The sequence below is a fragment of the Wyeomyia smithii genome, chromosome 1, assembly GCF_029784165.1.
Source record: "Wyeomyia smithii strain HCP4-BCI-WySm-NY-G18 chromosome 1, ASM2978416v1, whole genome shotgun sequence".
Lineage (NCBI taxonomy): Eukaryota > Metazoa > Arthropoda > Insecta > Diptera > Culicidae > Wyeomyia > Wyeomyia smithii.
In genome coordinates, this window is record NC_073694.1 from 20,857,872 (window position 1) to 20,876,204 (window position 18,333).

The following is an 18,333-nucleotide window of genomic DNA, read 5'->3' on the forward strand; positions in this document are numbered from 1 at the left end:
GTGAAAACACAAGTACAATCATTGCGACAATCAGCGGTACAACGATTCCTGAATACATTGAATTCGGATATGTGAGATGCAAGACAAGACCTTACTACCCAAGCCCCATGCAATGCTTTCAGTGCTGGTCATTTGGCCACACTCGAATGCGATGCCAGCAGACTCAAACAAAATGCGGGAACTGTTCTCAGATACATACTTTAGATGATGAGAACAAATGTTATCAATTAGCATTCTGCAGTAGATGTAACTCCGATTCCCACGCACTATCAAGTAAACAATGTCCCACCTATATAACGTAAAAGAAAATACAACACATTAAGGTAGACTCGGGAGTTTCATACCCGATGGCCAGAAAAATGATAGGAGTAGCAACCGCTGGAAAAGAACAACAATTTTCCAACCTAATATCAGAGCTCGAGAAGTTTAAAATAGAAATTATTAATAAAGATCGCAGAATTAGTCAACTAGAATCGTCATCTAGTACGACAAATAGGATGGAACTCATACAGAAGCATGGCACTATCGAAGACCTGGTAGCTGAGAACATACAACTCAAAGCGAAGGAAAACAAGAAAGATCACGAAATCAGTGTTTTATGAAAAATTCTCTCAGAAAGTAAAAACACGCAACAAATGGAAAAACCTGAACAACAAATTCCTGAAGAAAACTTCTCGTCAACCAAACAAATTACCAAGTCATCTTCAAAACAACAGCAACCGAAACAACAAAAACCTAAGAAGAAAGCTGAGGAACGACATTCCAGCATTATCACAAACGATATTAATGAAATGCACACTAAACGAAATATGCAGATAGAAACTAGAAACACTAAAGCCAAAATTACCCGCTTAGGAAGTAGAGAATTTATTAGCGAGCTTCTCTCCGACACATCTGATGACTCAATCAATAAGGACAACGCCGAACATCTCGATGCTATTCCGATGGTAACGTAACTCACTAATCTGCACAAAGTTTTGCTTTTCTTTTTTTTTTTTAGGGGAAGCTTATATTATTCAGCTGTTACATCCCATGATATGACCTCGCACTCACCCAATCATCTTTAAATGGATCCTTTATGCTCTAGAAATCATAATTATGATCATGTTTTCTCTAAAGGGGCTTCCGCTAGATATCATACTAGGTGATTTTAATGCCCACCACAGCTCATGGGGATCAAGCAGAAACGATGGAAGAGGTATTATAATCAACGATACGGTAGAAGAGACCAATTCTGTTATTTTAAACGACGACTCTTTCACATTTTCAAGAGGAAACTGCAGTTCCGCAATTGACCTCTCAATTGCATCAGCTGATGCTTTACCTAAGATCTCCTGGAGCGTTGCTAAAGACACTCATGGAAGCGATCACTTTCCCATATTTATCAATTTAAATGACTCTACCCCTCAAACGACTCGTCGACCCAAATGGAAATTTGATCAAGGACAAAATTCGCATTAAAGGTTGATTGTAATATACCACCAAACACTGTACTGAAGGACACCTCCTATTGTTAGAAAGATTTAATGACTTTAAAAAAGCCCGCAATGAAAGCCGACAAATCATAAAAAAGGCAAAAATTGAAAGTTGGGAAGAGTTTCTTGATGGCATAGATTCTGGGGTGTCAATTTCAGATACATGGCGACGAGTAAACTCACTCTCGGGTAAACGTAGACAAAACGGAATGATTATAACTAAAAGTAATGGTACAACTACTGACTCACCCACCGAAATTGCCGATAACTTGGCGGAATACTTCGAGAACCTATCTTCTAACAATGGATACTCTCAAGAGTTTTTATTTAATAAAACCACCGCGGAAGCTGCAGGTATTTGTTTCGAAAATCAATCGGATAGAATCGGTTATAATGTCGATTTCACCATGATGGAATTACTTTACGCCCTGAATAGTAGCAAAGGAAATTCCACAGGCCCCGATAGAGTCGGTTATCCCATGTTAAGAAACCTGTCAGTAAAAGGAAAAACAACGCTCCCCCAAACAATTAACGCTGTGTGGAATAACAAACCTTACCCCCGTGAATGGCAAAGCAGTATAATAATTCCGATACCAAAACCAGGAAAATCATCACACACTGCTTCGGATTTCAGACCGATTAGCCTTACCAGTTGCATTGCCAAAACGGCCGAAAGAATGGTTGATAGACGGTTGATCACTTATCTAGAAGAAAACGACCGCTTAGATCACAGACAATTTGCTTTCAGAAAAGGTAGAGGCACAGGAGCCTACTTTTCTGACTTTGGGTACATCGTCGATCAAGCTTTAGCTGAAGAGAAACACATTGATGTAGCGGCTATAGACTTGTCAAAGGCATACAATAGAGTATGGAAATATGGGGTGTTGATGCAAATGAAAAAAATAGGGATAACAGGTAATATGGGAAGGTTTATTGCAGGATTTCTCGGAGATAGATTCTTTCAGGTAGCGGTGGGGAGCACTTTATCGGAAACGAAGATCGAAGCTAACGGGGTCCCACAAGGATCAGTACTAGCGGTAACATTGTTTCTTGTGGCTATAAATGACGTCTTCGGCAACTTACCCCCTGGAATATATCCACTGGTATATGCCGATGATATAATATTAATTGTCACAGGTAAAAGTGTATATAGGACGAGACAAAAACTGCAGACTAGTATAAGGCAGGTAGCCAAATGGTCGGAAAAATATGGCTTTCAACTAAGTTTGGAAAAATGCGCTATTAGTCATATTTGCCAGAAAAAAAATCATCCTTGGAGACATCCAGTTACTGTGAATGAAGCGGAAATTCCGTTCAAAAAAAGTCTAAAAATTCTTGGTGTAACAATTGATCGGAAATTTAATTTTGAAACCCATTTCAGAACACTAAAAATAGAAGTAAAATCAAGACTTCAACTTATGAAAACAATATGTCAACGACACAATAACGGGAATCGTAGGACTTTGATTCAAGTAGGAAATAGTATTTTAATATCAAAACTACTGTATGGGCTTGAACTTACTGGACGAAATTATGAAACACTGATTAGCATTCTGGGTCCCATATACAATAAGACCATTCGGCTCTGTTCAGGGTTGCTACCGTCAACACCTGCAATCAGTGCCTGTTTCGAAGCGGGCGTTCTTCCTTTTCACGCCACGGTAGCGCTCGCTACCATCCGAGGGGCTGTGGGTGCGCTGGAGAATCCTGTCAGAAACACATACTCCGTAAGCACCATAACAGATCCCATTTCTCAAAGATTTCCAAACTGCAGCATACCCAGAGTTTCGTGCCTCAATCGGGTAATGGACAGAAGATGGAACAACACATCGCCTAAAGTCGACTGGTCTTTGAAGGAAGTTCATAAAGTAGGTGATCCCCCAGAAGCAGTCCGCTCACGATTCATGCAGCTCATTAATACTAAATTCAAAAACATAGAACAAGTTTATACAGACGGGTCTAAAAATGACAAGCAAGTCGGTGTTGGTATTGCATTTAACAATTGCTCATTTTTCTACCGGTTACCAGATATTTGCTCTATATTCTCAGCAGAGGCTGCAGCAATACATGAAGCACTTTTAACTCTACTAAAACTAACTCACGAATCTGCGGTAATCTTTACCGATTCAGCCAGCGTACTGATGGCCATAGAACATGGAAAATCTAAACACCCCTGGATACAGGCAATTGAATCAATATGCCCCAAAAACGTCACCTTGTGTTGGGTACCCGGTCATGTTGGTATCCGGGGCAATGAAGAGGCCGACCGTTTGGCCAACTTGGGGAGAAAAGGTAAAATGCTAACCAGGGAAATCCCTGGCTTCGATATCAAAAGACAATTGAATGATGGTGTCCGTGTAAGCGTAACATTCGACTGGAGAAAGGCGCACACACCTTTCCTCCGCAAGATTAAAGGAGATCTTGATTGCTGGGTAGATCGATGTAACAGGAAAGAACAGAAGGTTCTGTCGCGAATTCGCACGGGCCATACTTTAGTTACTCACGGGCAACTGTTTGAAGGGAAAGGTAAACCCCAATGTACTATATGCGGTGTCGATCTTACCATCGAACATATTCTAATTAACTGCCCGCAATACCAGGATATTAGAAATACTTATCTAGAAGACACATCAATCCGAAATGTTCTTTCGAACGATCTCAATAGGGAAACACAACTGATTCGTTTTCTCAAAGATGCCAACATATTTGACCGAATCTAATCTTTAACGCCATGCTCGTAGACTAGGGTTGGAAATTCCTCTTTTACATTTGCAGACAACAAAACAGCTAAAGAAAGGAGCGTTCAATTCGCCACAGAAGCCTTCAAAATCGAATATCAGTACCGAACGTATTATAAAATTATATTTATTATGAATTGAAAAAAAAAAATAATTATCAAAGTGATGAATGACTAACGGTTAAAGTCACTATAATTAAATAAAAAAGTAGAAGGTTATATCTGACACACAACCGCATTATTGACGTAGGACTACTCCGAGTAATCGTTCATTGACACACAACACAGTGAGCAAGAGGAAAGAAAACTAGAATTACCACTTCTTTGATTTTTACATGCTCAAATCATTGATTTTAATTTCTTCACAGCTCTATTTTCATTAGGTTTCATTGCAACGACATATCCAGCACAAAGCTTCTCCCTACCCTCACCCAGCGAATGACAATACTGGCTCGTTCTTGTCTTGTTAAAAAATTTCGAGCCCAGTGAATGGACAGTGACTAATAACAGGTTCGTTTTGCTTCAGAAACGGTGCGCCAGCTTGTTTCAACCGGCAGCAATACTGTTGTAATGTAAGACCAAAATCGAATTCCATAGCGGTCGCAGCATTTCTGTTTGCAGTTAGCGGACTCCCGATGTTCCTGTTTGGACAACTTGAACACGCAGATTACAAACAGTCTTTTTCAAGACTTTTATTAAATTTATAAAGAAAGTTAATTCAAATTTACTCAACGATGGGAATTTCGAGCCCAGTGAATGAACAGTGAATAATAACAGGTTCGTTTTGCTTCAGAAACGGTGCGCTAGCTTGTTTCAACCGGCAGCAATACTGTTGTAATGTAAGATCAAAATCGAATTTCATGGCTATTAGTGTTTGAAAATCGTTTCTGGGGGTTCTGACGAGCAGTGGCAAGCCGTCGTAAATCAAAACTTAAATTGAATTCATTTTTCCTGCCGCAGATTGCTTGAGATAATTTCTCATTGCGTGTGATTGCGGGAACATATGCAGCTAAGGAAATGAAAGAAAAATTAAACCGGGCGGAGCTTATCAGTTGCCAGTGTGCGAGTATAAAAGTAATAAAAGTATAAAAGTCCGCGCGTTCAGTCATTTCGCATTTTGAGCTAGACCTGTGCGCGTCGCGGTCGCAGCATTTCTGTTTGGAGCTAGTGGAACGCTGGATGTTCCTGTTCGGATTAGACAACGAACTCTAATCATTTGACTGATTCTAGCGCTAACACTGGAGACGGAGAAAAATAGTTGTGATGAAAGTGATGGGCTGTCGAAAGGCTACTCTGCCGTTCCAATCATAGTAGTCCCATGTTCTACACAAAACTTATGCACGCTGGGACAACTATGCTTGGAAGGGCAGTACTTGTAGTAAACAAATTTGCTGCAGCGAAGGAATCTGCCGAAGCCCAGCACACAACTTTATCAAGCAGTTCAGAAACAGTCTTTTTCAAGACTTTTGAAAAATGTATAAGAATAGTTAATTCAATTTCATCCAACCAAGGATATTCATACTTTTTCGAAGCTGTATTTTAAATGGAATAGTTGTTTAAAATGTCCGGCATTTCAAGAATCAATTTTACGTTTACATGCGCCATGGTTTGTATCTACTCATGAAGTCTGTGCCAGGCATGCGCGCACGTGATTGGTTCATTGTAGGGGAAATTCGATCTTGAAAGTTTTCACTAATTTTCACTGTTGAACAATTAAGTAATAATGATCACTGAAGTATCACAAAAATGTCCATCATTTTATCAATCCAACGACATATTGATCATTGTAATCCATCATGTGGTTACACAAGTATTACCGTTTGAAATCTTTCATTCCGGCGTTACACCTTGGTTTTTAGTTTTCTCAGAATGTATCTCAATATAGTGCGGTTAGACGTAGTCCTACGTCAAAAAAAAAAAACAAAAACTATCTTGTCAGGTGATCTTGTGGGTCACCTGACTATACTGGACTTTTTCAAAAGAGGGCCAGTGATGAGTATGAATGGAGACTGGATGTCACCTCAGGATAACCATGATATTCCCTACAAGGTATGCGAAACGTCGCGTACAGACTGGAAGTCGGAGTTCCTGATGTCCGTCCCTATTCAACGATATTTTTCACAGGTGGCTCAAAAATAGGTACCAAAACTGGTGCAGGAATCTTCGGCCCTGGAATTAATATTTCAGTGGCAATGGGACACTGGCCAACAGTGTTTCCAGCAGAGATTTTTGCAATCCTTGAATGTGCGAATGTGTGTCTGACTAGGAAATACAAACATGCAAATATTTGTATTTTCTCTGACAGTCAAGCAGCACTAAAAGCACTTGATGCTTATAAATGTACATCCATCATTGTCTGGGAATGTATTCTCACATTGCGACAGCTATGTCAAACAAACTCAGTAAATTTGTATTGGGCTCCAGGACATTGTGGCATTGGTGGGAATGAAAAGGCAGACGAACTTGCAAAACAAGGATCTAACTCACAGTTTATCGGCCCAGAACCTTTCTGCGGTATATCAAACTGTGCAGTGAAAATGGAGCTTAAACGCTGGGAGGAACAAAAGGTGATAACCAATTGGTTGGATGTCAAAAAGTGTTTCCAATCTAAAAGATTTATCACACCAAACGAGAAACATTCGAAAAAGCTCCTAGAGCTCAACAAAAGAGCTCTTTGTACATACGTCGGCCTAGTAACGGGGCACTGTCCGTGTAGATATCATTTAAAGAACATTGGCCGGGTTCAGGATGATATCTGTCGCTTTTGTAATATGGAAAGTAAGACATCGGAACATCTGCTGTGCAGTTGTGGTGCATTATTTAAACGCAGATCAAGGTTTCTTGGCAGTGGCTGTTTACAGCCCAAAGAGATTTGGTCTTTGAATCCTGGGAAGGTGATTGGCTTCATAAACCATATTTCACCTGACTGGGAGCGTGTCGGTGCAGGTAACTGATCACTCAACAATAGTGGTCATTGTATTTTGCAAGGGGACACGTATAGCAATTGACTGGGATATATTACAAAAGTTCACATCAATGGACAACGTAGTTCTAATTCCCTAACAAAAAAAAAGACTAGTTTGAGCTGCGTTTGAGCTCCCTTAGTAAGGTCGTGTGACAACGGCTTGAAACGGCGAGATAGCAACCGGTGCAGGGGCCTCGTAAAACCTGGCAGGCCTTCCAGTACGTTCCGCGTCTATTGCCTGGAATCAGGCAGGAGAAGGACCAGATGGTGGGAATTGGTCTTAGGATCAGATTCCCTATCCTGACTAACGCCGGTCGTGGGCGACATAGTTGCTCATGAGGCGCTTTGGGCGGCCTACCCTAGCCATGACCTCACTGCTTTGGCATAGCCCACCATGGGACCACATAAGCGACTACTCAATTATGAACAAAAATAGCGGCTGGAAGGGAGGTCCAATAAACAAAAATGAGTTTCAATAATAAACAAGCGTCGAGTGTGGAGGGACTACCAAATCCCTTCGCGCGAGGTGGCATCCATCGGTCTCCGCAGAAAAAAGGCGGAGACGGATGCAGCGAAACCCGGTGGTGGAAAGGCTAAAACGCCAGTTTCCACACCGGATAGAACGGTCGATGGTCCCTTGCTAGTCAAGGCCATTGAAAAGAGCAGGGACAAGCGGCCTAGGGTGGCTGCGCTTTCACCTCGATGCTATCATCGAGTTCGAGGTGAATAGGAGCAATATGTCCAGGGATCCGAAGCAGGGCCTCCTCCTGCCTTGGGCTACCATCGACGAAGCCCAAAAGTAGCACGCCGAACTTGTGGCTCGGGTTGAAGCCTCCGATAAGGGGGCGAAGACCAGGAGGGCAACTGAATCTAAGCAGGTTCAGACTGATGCCCTGATGCCCTCATTCGCCACGATCTGCTCTACGGGGCAGGTCGGTAAGCGAACGAGGCAGTCCCCGGGGGAAGCGGCCCCCGATAACGTGAAGAAGCGGTTGGTGGAGCGAGCCTCACGATCTAGCACACCAACAGGCTCAAAGGCCGGAACATCAACCGGAGCGGTGACTGCGGGAAATCCATCGGTTACCGTAGTAGGAAAAGGGCGCAAGGAGGGTAAAAAGCGCCAGGACGGAGCGGCGACAAAACGTTCGTCAAATGTCGGAAAGGCGAGGAACAGGAGGGACGCCCTCATACTTAAGACTGACGGGTCTAAGTACGTAGAAGTCTTGAAGAAAATGAGGAGTGAAACTCAGCTCAAGTATTTAAGGGCGGATGTGCGGACCAACCGTCGATCTCGCACTGGCGAGATGATTCTTGAGCTCCGAAAGGATGCGAAGAACAAGGGCGCTTCCTACGAGGCGGTAACCGAGCAGGTGCTTGGCAAAGAGGTGCAGATTCGAGCACTTACCTCGGAGGTGACTCTCCAGCTTGAAAACCTGGATGAAATCACCGAGGAGTGCGACGTTGCACAAGCCCTCAAAGAGAAGTGCGGGGTGGAGGTTGCCACTGCGTCAATCCGCCTCCGAAAGGGTCCAGCAGGGACCCAGGTGGCCACCTTTTGGGTATACTCCCACAACCGGACGTTTGCTCCCGGTGCTTCGGGGGAGAACATAAGTCCTGGACCTGCAAGGGGCCCGACAGGAGCCAGTTATGCAGACGTTGCGGTGGTGCAGGCCATAAAGCGAAGGATTGCGGGGAGTCTTCCAAGTGCATTGTGTGTTCGAAGAGGCAATGGGAAGAGAGTGCAATGGAGGCAGTTGGCTCCGCCCGACTTCTGACGAACTACTTGCCGAACATCCAATCCGTGAGCGACGAAAGCCATGTCGAGATTGAGGGAGAAGTTAGGATTACGAATGAGGAACTCATCGTGATCACCAACTTTCTAAAGGTGAGCAAGGCATCGGGACCGGATGGAATCCCTAACGTGGCAATCAGGCTGGCGATTAAAACGGCTCCCGGGCTGTTTCGAGCAGTCATGCAGAGGTGCCTGGATGACTGCCTCTTCCCGGACAGGTGGAAGCAGCAGAGTTTGGTCTTACTGCCGAAAGCTGGGAAACCGCCAGGGGACCCATCGGCATACAGGCCTATCTGCCTGCTGAACACTGCGGGCAAGGTGCTTGAGAGGATTATCCTGAACAGACTGGTGAGGTACACGGAGGGTGTAAACGGTCTGGAAAGTAACCAGTTCGGTTTCCGGAAGGGCAGATCGACGCTGGATGCTACCCTCCCCGTCACCAAGACGGCGAAGGTAGCACTCCAGCGCAAGAGAAGGGACATACGCTATTGCGCAATCGTCACGCTTGAAGTGAAGAATGCGTTCAATAGCGCCAGTTGAGACTCCATACCGCTTGGGCTCAGAAGCATCCATGTACCGGTGTCGCTGTACAAGATTCTGGAAAACTACTTCCAGAACCGAGTACTTGTTTACAACACGGAGGAGGGTCAGAAGAGCGCCCCAATTACCGCAGGAGTTCCGCTTAGTGCTTTCCTGGGACCCGTGTTGTGGAATGTCATGTATGACGGGGTGTTGAAACTCAAGTTCCCTGTAGGTGTTGTGATCGTCGGCTTTGCAGACGACATAACGCTAGAGGTCTACGGCGAGTCGATCGAGAAGGGGCGAGTTGACGGCCGCGCACTGTATACGCAAGGTCGAAGACTGGATGCACTCCAGGAAACTGGAGTTAGCGCACCATAAGACAAGGGTCACGGTTGTGAATAACCGGAAATCTGAGCAACAGGCGGTGGTCAGAGTCGGAGACTGCACCATCACCTCAAAGCGATCTTTGAAGCGCTTGGGGGTTATGGTTGACGATAAGCTCACATATAAGAGTCACGTCTCACGTCAACTATGCCTGCAAGAGGGTTTCAACGGCTATTGTAGCATTATCTCAAATGATATCGAATAGCTCAGCGGTGAATGGCAGCAAGCGTGAACTTCTAGCCAGCGTGGTTTCGTTCATTCTTAGGTTCGAAGGCCCAGTGTGGTCCAAAGCGCTAGGTACTAACAGTTATCGTGGTAAACTGGAAAGTACCTACAGGCTCATGCGCCTAAGGGTTGCGAGTGCGTTCCATACCGTGTCATACTGTGTCATACGACGCAATCTGCGTCCTGTCCGGCAATGATGCCTATCAGCATAGCCATTAGGGAGGACGTAGAATGCTTCGACCAACGTGACACAAGGGGCATACGAGGTACCAGAAGATTACTATCGATGATCAGATGGCAGCAGGAATGGTCCAACTCCACGAAAGGTAGATGGACGCACCGACTTATTCCGGTCGTATTCGGGTGGGTCGGGAGACGCACAGATTCTGTAAGGTCATGGTTGCTTCAGGCAGTACCTATACAGGTTCGGGCATGCGGAATCCCCCATGTGCCCCGAGTGCCGGATGCGGAAGAGACTGCTGAGCATGTTTTCTTCGTATGTCCTCGTTTTGCGCGTGCGAGGAGCGACATGATGGTAATGCGCGGGCCAGACACTACTCCGGACAATCTAGTTCAGAGGATGTGTGAAGACTCGAACATCTGGAGGGCGGTTGGTGCAGCCGCCTCTCGAACAGTCCTAGAGTTGCAAAGCAGGCAACAGGTTGACCACCAACACGCCAGTGTTAGTTAACTCTTCACTCTCATATTAGAATGAGATAGCATGATGTCATTCCCTTGGAATAACCCGAATTCGCATCGTCAGCACACACACTCGCATACGTCAGTTCCACTTTTAATCAGAAGACTGCGCTGCCAAAATAGTCGCTCAATGATGTTTTTGCCCTAGGTCTGCCTCTCCTTCGATGTGTCTGTGGGTTCCAGTCGAGAAATTTCTTGCAGATTTTGCCCGCTCCTTTTCTCAAAGTGTGGCCGATCCATCCCTACTTTTGTTTCCGTATCTCTGTTGTTATCGGCCGTTGGCGATGGAGTTCCGGAAGGTGAAGTTCCTAATTGGATATTCAGTTGTGAGGCCACCAGGCACGAATAATATAACGCAGGCAAACAATTGACAAAAATCTGCAGTTTTTGCGTGACATCCGCCGAGACGCAGTACGAACAGCAGTACGAATTTCACGTTAGAGTTGAAGATACGGATTTTTGTATGCAGGGTGATCTGATTTGAGTGATCTGATTGCAACATCTTTCTTGGTCCCGCCATCCGGCGTAGTTTGGCTTCCAAGTATCGGAAGTTTTCGAACTCCTCAACCTGTTCTCTCGCTACACTATGAATGTGGAGGAATTGTTAGCGTTTATACTCATCGATTTGGTCTTGGTGACATTCACTGTGAGACCCGCTTCCTTGGAGCTATTGCAAAGATCATGAGGCTTGCTTTGCATGTCCGCACTTCGTTGCGCAAGCAAGACTATGCCGTCGGCCAGGTCAAGGTCATTTAGATGCTCCACCGTAAGAGGATTCCAGGGCAGTCCTCTCTGTGGTCTGCTATCAATTGCTTCAACGAGGACCTCGTCCATGACGATGAGAAATAGTAACGGTGACAGTAGGCAGCCCTGTCGCACACCGGCAGTAACCCTCATACTGTCGGACAGAACGCCTTCGTATAGCAGTTTACACGAAAACGCCTCGCACTGTGCTTCGATGAGCTGCACCAATTTTTCTGGGACGCCTCTACGCCTGAGTGCGTTCCAGATGTTCCAGATGTTTCCGTGGTCCCGAAGTCAACGAAAACCAGCAAGAGAGATTCCTGGAATTCGTTGACTTGCTCCAAACGGAGCGTTGCGATGTGATCAACGCATGATCGGCCAACACGGAACCCAGCTTGCTGCTGACGGAGAGTAGATCAATTTTTTCCTTGATCCTATTCAGGATCACCCTGCAAAGTACTTTGAGCGTTATACACAGCAGTGTGATGCCGCGCCAGTTTCCACATTCCGTTAGATCCCCTTTCTTAGGGGCTTTCTCTAAAATGCCCTGCATCCAGTCCACCGGAAATTTCGCGGTTTCCCATATATTGCCGAAAAGGTGGGTTGGGGGATTCAATATCGGCGCTGCGTTTGTTGTGGAAGTTGAGAATCGTTGTTGGAACCAATCTTAGCGTTGAAGTCGCCCAAATGGACTTGGATGTCCCTCTTTGGGACTTTCTCTACCACACTATTCAACTGACTGTAAAAACTCTCTTTCTCCTGCAAGTCGGCAGCATCGGTTGGCACATAACACTGGATTACCGTAAGGTTTCTAACCTGTGTTCTAAATCTGGCAACGATTATTCTTTCATTTATCTGGTTAATAATCTACATCGAATTTCCGATGTTGTCTAATAAAAGGAATCAAAAACTATCTGTTTTTCTATTCCTTTATCCAGGACTAGTGTCGAGGTGGCTCGTGTTTTTCTGTTTATTCGACTCAGACTTCATAGCCGAATGTTTACTGTACCGGACAGTTTTGGGTCTAGCGGTACGATCCTACTGACGCTAGCAGTCTTCTCCCGAGTCAGGGCTCGTATATACGACGTCTGGTTTGTTAAACCAGCATTGTACCTCGACACCAACTAAGATATTTCTTGGGGATGATGTGTTGTCCCAATTCGCGGATGATACCGCGATCATGTACATATAAAGGTTACTTGATCTAAGCTCTGATACGCAAGCTGCAGGGAGCCCCGGATGCTCTGAATGAGTATTTTACCAACTGGAAAATAGTGATCAATGTCGGCTGAGCCCGAACACACATGTTGAGGCTCCAGCGAGTGCAGAACAAAATTTAAAGAAACGATTTTGAACCTACCACTCTGTACAAGCTAGAACAAGCGAGGTACATGAGCTCGCAATCCTGTGAAATTCAAATTCAACCGGTATTGCATTATATATGAAAGGAGGTACTCCACTTTCGAGCACGCGATTATTCGCGCGCTTGAAATTTATGGTAGGATATGGAAGATTCGTTTAAAAATAATTTTATTCTAAAACAAGGTGCTTTATTCTTGACTATTGTTATTTTATCTTTTATTTTTATTTTTAGGCCTTCCCTGGAATGTTTCTGTAGTGAAATTGGAATAATTTTATTCTGCTTTATAGAATTAAAGGCGCGTTTCAGAGACTGTTTTTCGCGACTCTATATTCAATCGAATCAGAATTGAACCAAATAGTAATCGGAAATCGATTCTGAGCTTAACTTCTGTTCATTTTTTGCTCGCGGCTTTTCCGGCTGTACTGGTTTTAGAAAGGTTTTCACTAATTTTGGAAGTTTTTTGAGGTTGTATTTCGAGCGTAATTTGACGACATTTTGATCAACATCAATTGACACCAATCAGCGTTTCGTAATACATATAATTTAGCGGAAATTACTGTTTTACATGTCCAGGATTGAATTTTTTAGCCAATTTAACTGTTGAAATATTTTGAGCCTAATTTAGGACTTAACTTAGTAACTATTTTTTTCATTTGTGGTTATTTGAATAGAACTAAACAAAATAGGCTTGAAATCACAGTAAAACTAGAAGTCGAAATGGTTAAAGAGTATCATCGATTAAAACCAGATTTTGATAGTATCATAATACTATGATAGAGAATTAAGTCTTTGTTATCATGGCACGCAGCCTTTTTTTTAATCTATTTTCATCAGTTAAAAATGAACTCCAAAAAAAATATTGCAACTGAAGATCACCAGGTCAAAAGCACTCTACAACATTGAAAATTGTTTTTACACGAAAATGTTACACATCTTGAGCACAGTAAAAATAAATGATCTATCACATATTCTAGAAACTACTTCACCCCAAACGGAGAAAAAAAACACGTTAGAAATTGTACAGTTTGACCAACAACCAATCACGAAGCAAACAGTTTTACAGCTTGATAAAAAATGTTAAATACCTGCTCACAAACCGATTGGTGAAATCGAATCGTAAAACCCCCTCCCCATAAACCCCATAAGCGACAGAACGGTTCAAGATTTAAGCAAAGGTGTACAATTTAAAAACCAAAAAAAACTGTTGGCAACCGAAACTCGCGAAAAAGTGAGAAGGGAAATGAAAACAACAGAACAAATTAGAAACTTGGTACGCCTAGTACATACCCATGCATAAAGCAATTCAAACCGGACTCTACAATCGCATACCGGTTGGTCACGGGGACCAAATCCTTGTCGAGCATGGCGACGGCCGTCACGTGGCCGCAGAATTTCGCATAGTGGGCCTGCGTCAGCGGACAGCAGGTGTTCACGAGGATGGCCAAACCTTTAGATGAATTTTGACTTTAATATTACGAAATAAAAAGCAGGCTGATAAACTTACCGAGCGGTTTTAGCGAGCTCAGGTGGTTTTTGTAATCATGATCGTCGAATTCCAGTTTGAAGGGACTGTGCTGGTCGTGGGTAAGGTCCAACACTTCGGCAATCGCTCCGGTGCCCTCCTTCTGCGAGCCCTGGACGAGTAGAACAGAGTTGATCAGAATCTTCTGCACTACTTAAAGAACGGTCATTATTGTGCTACGCAAAATCTAATAGATATAATATTACTAAAGTGCACAGCTAGAGTTACACACTACAGTAAGATAGGTAACTAGAGAGAGAAAAAAAAAACAAGAGGAGATAGTCCAATACCAGCTCTAGTATATGCGAAAGTGGGTGGTAGTGTTCCTGGCAGCACTGCAAAAGTGGAACAGGAAATAATTAACGGGCAGTTTGAGTCAGAGAAATCAAAGGGACATTAGTAAAAAGGAAGCTGCGAAGCGATTTTCGACGGAACGTGAATTTGGATGGTTTTTTTGTTTTTTGAATGGGCCAAAACTTGCTGCTTCCGAATTGAGTTTTGCACCGGTTAGAAACCACGTGTCTTGTTAGCGGTTTCTGCCAAAGTTTGCGTTTTGTTGCAGCGGTTTAGCTGGGACACGAACCTGCGAGTTAAGACTGCTCTGCTCGGATTGGTCAGTGTTGTGATTGTTCTCACCATTGGATGCGCTTCTCAGGAAGAACACTTTCTCCGCCGTTGGGTTGGGCCACGAAAGAATTCCCTTTTTGTCCACGCAGCAGAGGGCCTGTGAAAATATTTGAACATCAAACAAATTTTCGAAGGTAATAAATTCCATTCGAACGAACCGTGATTGATCCAAGCACTTGCACCACATTCGCACTTCGGCTGAGCAATTCCGCTCTTCCGAAAAATAGTTGCCACCAGTAGTAACCGACCAGCCGGCGGGGTAATTTTACATGATCTAAATCTCCCGTTGGGGTATCTAAATCTTCCTGGAAGGATTTGTGTGCTGCGGCTCGCATCACCGACTGGGGAACCGAGAGAAGGGCCTCCAGCCGGGCCGTTCCCCACAGGTTAACCGTAGTCCACAGAAAGGGAAACACCAGGGGTAAAATCGGCAGCAGCGCAGCGGAAGGATTCAGAAGAAACACATTTCGCCAGTTAGTGGGAACTTTTCCATTGAAGTAGAAACCCAGATAGCGGAGCACACCGACAATCAGGGTGAGAACCAGAACCACTAGCCAGCCCCACTGCTGGATGCACTTGGTGATGAGAAGATCCCGCTGTTGGTTTATAATCGTGGTCGGTCGGTTCAGAAAATTATCCAGCGTCGTTCGTAGGTTGTCCAGAAAAGGCGTAACTTCCACCACACAAATTAGATCGGGCATGGGAGCTCGTGCGACTGGCTTTTTCGGGGGTTCCATTACTTGGGCCAAACCGTAGGTTTCACCGCACTTGAATGATCGCTTGCCAGCGATTTCCGTACATGTTCCGGGCGATACCTGTCCCGGTCGCATCACGATATGATCTCCGCGAACCAGGAGAGCCCACGGTAGATTGACTATTTTCCCATCTCGGTAGGTCCATTGCAGGGTCACGCAGGGCGACAGCGGACTGCAAATGTGTGGATAGTTGGCTGCTGTCCACTCCCTGCACAGCTCAGCGCCGCATTTTATTTCCGCCAGCACGCTACGTACCTTTCGGTAGATTTCCGTACAGCGAAGATTGTTCTCACGCACTATCAGCGCTACAGTAAATAGCAGAAGTAGCAGGATAAATCCTGCGGAAAAATAATATCCGGTAATGAAAAATGACACGACGAGTGCAATCGATGCCAGTAGCGGAAACCAGTTCAGGGGACTGGTCAAATTTCCCACGAATGAAGACTTAAACTGAAGGAACCATCTGCAAAACGATATTATAATAAATAGATACGAATAAGTTTAATTTTTTCACTAACCTTTGCTTCGCAAATCTTTCCTCATAGGCAGTCAGCACCACCTCGACGTCGTCGTGCAGCCTCTGCAAGGCGATCACCGTCGTCAACCCGAGGTACTCCCGGTCGCCAAGTTCTTCGCCGGTAACGCGCGGCGAGCAAATCCGCTGCAGTTCGCTCTCCAAACCCATGGCCGTTCCGCGGTCCCAGTTCACATCGCAGCTGAATTAATTTTCGCATAAAATTTTTCTGACTCCAGCTGCGAGTAACGCTACGCAATCAAACAGAGATAAGTGTACTTATCTGAGCTTCACTAATCATCACCTTGCCTGAGTACGTGGGTTCTTTTTTCGCGTAGAAAAAATTCTTACGAATGTTTACATGTTACACCTGTTTCTTCTGCTGAGGGGGGAGAAAATTTTTCGTTTTCCTTCCAAAACACAACACCACCATATGACGTTTTAACCAGTTTTCACATCGATTTTCGACGAACGCGTCGAAACGCTTTTTGCCTGTGTTGTGTGTACAGGCGCACAAAACATACCGACTGATAACAACTGTCAGTCACTTTTGTGTGCGTGTTTTGTTTCTTGAACGGTGCGATTCGAGCTAATTTTCTGTGTGTTTGTGTGAAGGTTAACAAGTTTTTAGACCGGTGTTGCGTGAGTATGAAAACAGTATTTGTTTACTTTTATTAATCTGGTTTGTCCTGTTTGCCCTCTGAATCCGGAATGCAAAATGTGGACATTTCATTGCGAAATACGTGAAATACTTATAACGAATTTCTTAATTATTAGAGCTAGTTTTTAATGTGTTGAAAACATGATCTGGCATCTCTTGGGGCAGTTTACGCAAAGTCTTATTGGATTTCACTTTATTACATTCAATTATTATAGTTTGCAATATCAGCTAACTTATTTATTATACATAAAATGTTATACATTCCTGTAGCACTTTGGAACTTCATTAGTATCAATGCCCGCCTTTTTCATTTCGACAGCTAAGGAAAATAAGTAGTCGTAACATTCAGTCATTGCTTTAGCTTTTTGCCAACTTCCACCCCATACGTAAACACCATGTCGCCTAACCAGTACAGCCGATGTCCCTGGATACTCTTGCAAAGCTTTTCCCATTTCTTCTTCCAAGTCCTTTTCCAGTGCTGTATTCTCTATAATAGGAACTACCAGCTCTTCGTCAAAGCGCAAATTACGCTTCAATTCCTGATTGTAGATTCCCTTAATCATTTCCAAATGAGTACACCTAAATTCTCTTCCAGGCCATAGAAGTGTTACCATGACCGCCGCTGAACTGTGCGTATGAATAACTGCTCCAGCATTTCTTTCCCGATAAGCTAACATGAATAATGGAGTGCATTGACTTTTCGTTAACTTTTTATAATCTGGAGGTTTTTGCAAATCATCTCCTCCCATGTTTTGGACAAACAAATCATCCGGTTGGATACGTTCTTTCTGCACACCTGAGGGAGCGATGTAAATGTCGTCGTCCAGTTTCATGCTGATTCCTCCTCCAGTGCCGGTTACCCATCCTAGGTTGTAGAATTGCTTGCACAGCTCCGGTATAAGCTTTCGCGGATGCTCTTCTGGCAAATCCTGATATATAGATGAACCGAACGACGCCATCAGCAGTTGAAATTTATATTCAAATTCAGTTTAACTAGGAACGAGGACAACAAATAAATTTATTATCAGTATATATCTACGCGCTGCTAGAAAAGTACTGCAGAAAATATAAAAATTACTAAAGTTTGCCGTGATACAGGGATGCCAGATGTTTATGTAAAAGGTCTGCCACTACTCGAAAACCGGATAAATTACTCGTGATTCAAAAATTTTGCGTTCGCGCCGGCAAACATCTGCAAAAACCTGCACACATTTTGAGAAAGCTATGGAAAAATGCAAGTATCTGCAATTAAATAAAAATATAAAGATGGTTAACTTCTCGATACTTCATTAAGTTAGTTTTTAGCATTAACAATAATTGGGCCACAAACATAAGACATACGAAACAC

The 18,333-nt window shown here is 44.0% G+C and overlaps 2 protein-coding genes across 5 annotated transcripts in view; both read right to left on the minus strand.

Moving 5' to 3' along the window:
- LOC129732592 (transmembrane protein 94) overlaps nucleotides 1-16,848 on the minus strand; it is a 31,040-nt gene extending 14,192 nt beyond the window's left edge. Inside the window, exons 1-6 of one of the 4 annotated variants that reach the window (XM_055693705.1) lie at nucleotides 16,329-16,848; nucleotides 15,214-16,273; nucleotides 15,012-15,152; nucleotides 14,719-14,763; nucleotides 14,411-14,540; nucleotides 14,236-14,353 (exon numbers count right to left, since the gene is read on the minus strand). In XM_055693705.1, the coding sequence (XP_055549680.1) occupies nucleotides 14,236-14,353; nucleotides 14,411-14,540; nucleotides 14,719-14,763; nucleotides 15,012-15,152; nucleotides 15,214-16,273; nucleotides 16,329-16,495 (1,661 nt within the window). In that variant the 5' untranslated portion in view covers nucleotides 16,496-16,848. Of the gene's footprint in view, nucleotides 1-14,193; nucleotides 14,354-14,410; nucleotides 14,541-14,718; nucleotides 14,764-15,011; nucleotides 15,153-15,213; nucleotides 16,274-16,328 lie in introns of all 4 variants that reach the window. The other 3 variants (XM_055693621.1, XM_055693871.1, XM_055693795.1) reach the window with 3 other exon arrangements.
- Nucleotides 16,849-17,207: 359 nt separating this feature from the next.
- On the minus strand, nucleotides 17,208-18,077 carry LOC129732760 (probable methylthioribulose-1-phosphate dehydratase). The gene has a single exon (XM_055693999.1). It carries the CDS (start codon nucleotides 17,942-17,944, stop codon nucleotides 17,240-17,242), a length of 705 nt encoding a protein of 234 aa, XP_055549974.1. The 5' UTR covers nucleotides 17,945-18,077; the 3' UTR covers nucleotides 17,208-17,239.
- Between the last annotated feature and the right edge of the window lie 256 nt (nucleotides 18,078-18,333).

Excerpts from the sequence above, each read along its gene's own strand:
- LOC129732760 (XM_055693999.1), bottom strand. The coding sequence starts at position 17,944 with ATGGCGTCGTTCGGTTCATCTATATATCAGGATTTGCCAGAAGAGCAT.